The sequence below is a fragment of the Hylaeus volcanicus genome, unplaced genomic scaffold (genome assembly GCF_026283585.1).
Source record: "Hylaeus volcanicus isolate JK05 unplaced genomic scaffold, UHH_iyHylVolc1.0_haploid 26458, whole genome shotgun sequence".
NCBI lineage: Eukaryota > Metazoa > Arthropoda > Insecta > Hymenoptera > Colletidae > Hylaeus > Hylaeus volcanicus.
The window spans coordinates 1-2,696 of record NW_026531585.1 but is presented as its reverse complement, the minus strand read 5'-3'; the positions used below and the strand labels follow the sequence as shown (position 1 = coordinate 2,696).

General features: G+C 34.7%; 1 protein-coding gene across 1 annotated transcript; it reads right to left on the bottom strand.

Annotated features, from left to right (window-relative positions):
- Positions 1-59: 59 nt before the first annotated feature.
- On the bottom strand, positions 60-2,500 carry LOC128882154 (arylsulfatase I-like; the record flags this gene model as incomplete). Its single annotated transcript, XM_054133725.1, has 2 exons — positions 60-424; positions 2,209-2,500. Coding segments are annotated over 2 exons (621 nt in total), but the record flags the coding sequence as incomplete, so codon positions are not given.
- Positions 2,501-2,696: the final 196 nt, after the last annotated feature.

The window sequence follows — 2,696 nt, the reverse complement described above, 5'->3', positions numbered from 1 at the left end:
AGTCTGCTTATAACCCTTACGAGTAACTCTGATATAATAAATTACATTTGAATAAATTAACATTGATTTAAAACTGTAATGGAAGTTTGGTCAATTTATATTTTATTCTTACTTACCCTAGGATATGATTCGGCAATGTTCTTCGTCTCGCATGGATCGTTTACTATATCAAATAAGCATTCCGTAACGTTACAGGTGGTGAATCCGTATCTATTGAAATACGTCATATTGGGGCTACACGAGACCGTCGCATCTTGTCGTAATTGGTGTATCGTACTCGGTTGTGTCACCGGGCCTCCTAGATGATTGGTGATACCCTGAGTGACGGAACTTTTCATCACTGTCTCGTCGTATGGGGTGGACAACTCCAATGTTCTGCCAGAGTCACCGGAATATCCATCGTAATAGCCATTCTCGATTGAACCTTAAAAAAAAGATGAAGACGAATAATAATCAAGAAAAATCTGCGCGAAAAGGATAAATTTCGCTTTAATAAGCCAGAAATCACTTCCACAATTGTTTCCAATTGTTTTTCCATATTTCATTCATATCACATTTCCTTTGAAAACGCATTTTAGATAGTCATTTATGAGATGATATTTTCGAATTAATAAATGAATTAAACTACTACAGGTATCGATTCACGTTGTAAGTAATTGTTACGAAGAATTCAAGTAGTTTGCAAAAGTAGTTAGTAGCAGTTGCAGTTTCAATTTATTGATTTCTTAAGTTTGTTTCTTTATACTTTAATCAGAATAGGTGTAATAATTTATTGTAAGCCCGGAATGGAATTATTGTCTTACATACCATTTGTGCACAACGATTATTTAAATAAAAAAAATATATTAGAGAAAAGTGTAATCAGCTTTAAGAAGCAATAAAAAGAAGTATATAATTCTTTAAGATTTTAATTCTTGTAATTATTATTCTTATAATTATAATTATAATTATAATTCTTATAATTAAATTTCATTTAAAAGATAGACACAGCTTCCACAAAGCTTCTTTTGTATTGGTAAGACTATAGCGCTCATGCTCGATGAATATTTTACAACAATATTCAATAGTTTTTAATATTAAACATGCTTTTAATATTCAACAATAGCCTTCAATAAGAGTATCAACGGCGATTTCTATCGTTCCTATGCCGTAATTAAAATGTTTAAAAATCAAACAGCGTACTATCCATCTTGTTGAAACTCTCATTTGCATTCAACATGTGCCTATCTAAATATTGTCAAGGATATCTTCTTGACAGCTCCTCATAGACGGGCAACATCGAGCAACTTCTACATGTTCAAACGAGATGCGGGCAGGTACACGAAACAGTTTTACATCGCACAGATTATTTAAAAAGTACTCGAAGTCGTGTATAAATGGCGGCAGTAGGGATAATGGTGAATTCTATTGTGATGGGCATTGAACAAAATTAAATTTGTATTTTAGATTATAGTAAATTGCAGTTTTATAGAGAATTTAATTGTTTAATATTAAAAGCATGGAACTATTGAACATTATTGTAAAATATTCATCGAGCATGAGCGCTATAGTCTTACCCAGTGATGGGCAAAATCGTAATCGCAAATACGAATACGATTGTAATCGAATGTTTTCGAGTTGTGATTACGATTACGATTGTAATCGTATCTTTCCGAGTTGCGATTACGAATACGATTACGACCGTATTTTTAAAGGTTTACAGCCATTTAAATTCTTTACATCAAAACCGACTTCAGATTCCTGTTCCTCAGCCCAAAAAACTTACAAAACCATACATTCGTCGAAATCAAAAATGAAAAATTTTCAATTAAAATTCGTGCCCATAAAGCAGAGCCTAGATAGGGTAACTTTTTAAAAAATTTTTATTTTGTCGAAAGCATGGTTTTCTAAGTTGCTTAATGCGAGGAACACGAATCTGATGTCGGTTTTGAGGTAAAAAATTTCTATGGCTGGAAGCCTCTAAGAACACGGTCGTAATCGTAATCGTAATCACAACTCGAAAACATTCGATTACATTCGTATTCGTATTTGCGATTACGATTTTGCCCATTATTGGTCTTACCAATACAAAAGAAACTGTGGAATCTGTGTAACCTGTAATGCCATCGCACCTTGCGAATTTTAATATTTGCAAGTCCAAGATATGAATCTATACAATCTTTCTATACAACGATGCGATACCGAATTTGTCTATTTTACAAAGCTTACCTCGCAATAGTTTAAATCGGCTGTATATCGCTCCCTCGGTTTTAAAAAATTCGTCGATGTTTAATAAGAGTTTGTCTCTGCCACGACCCTTCCCTTCGCTCAAGACGTGCCATTGATCGACGCCATCGATCCTTCCCAGATCTCTCAAATCTCCGCCAGCCGCTGAATAAAGAGTCGGCAACCAATCCGCTATGTGTATCAGTTGATTCGAAACCCGTGCTGTTTGTTGTATCCTTGGCGACCATATTGCCGCAACTCCTCTCACTCCCCCTTCGTACAAAGTGTACTTTGTCTACAATGAAAATGAACAAAATGGTGCTCGTCGAAATTTTTTATGAATTCATTGTGTCTGGTTACTAATTTACAAAGCAAGGGATATTTGGGGTGGATGATCGATTAACCCTTTGCACTCGAGACCTTTTTTCTGCTATCTGCCAGCAGCTCAAGCTGTTTTTTATCATTCTATTGCCATGAATTCTAAGCTATCT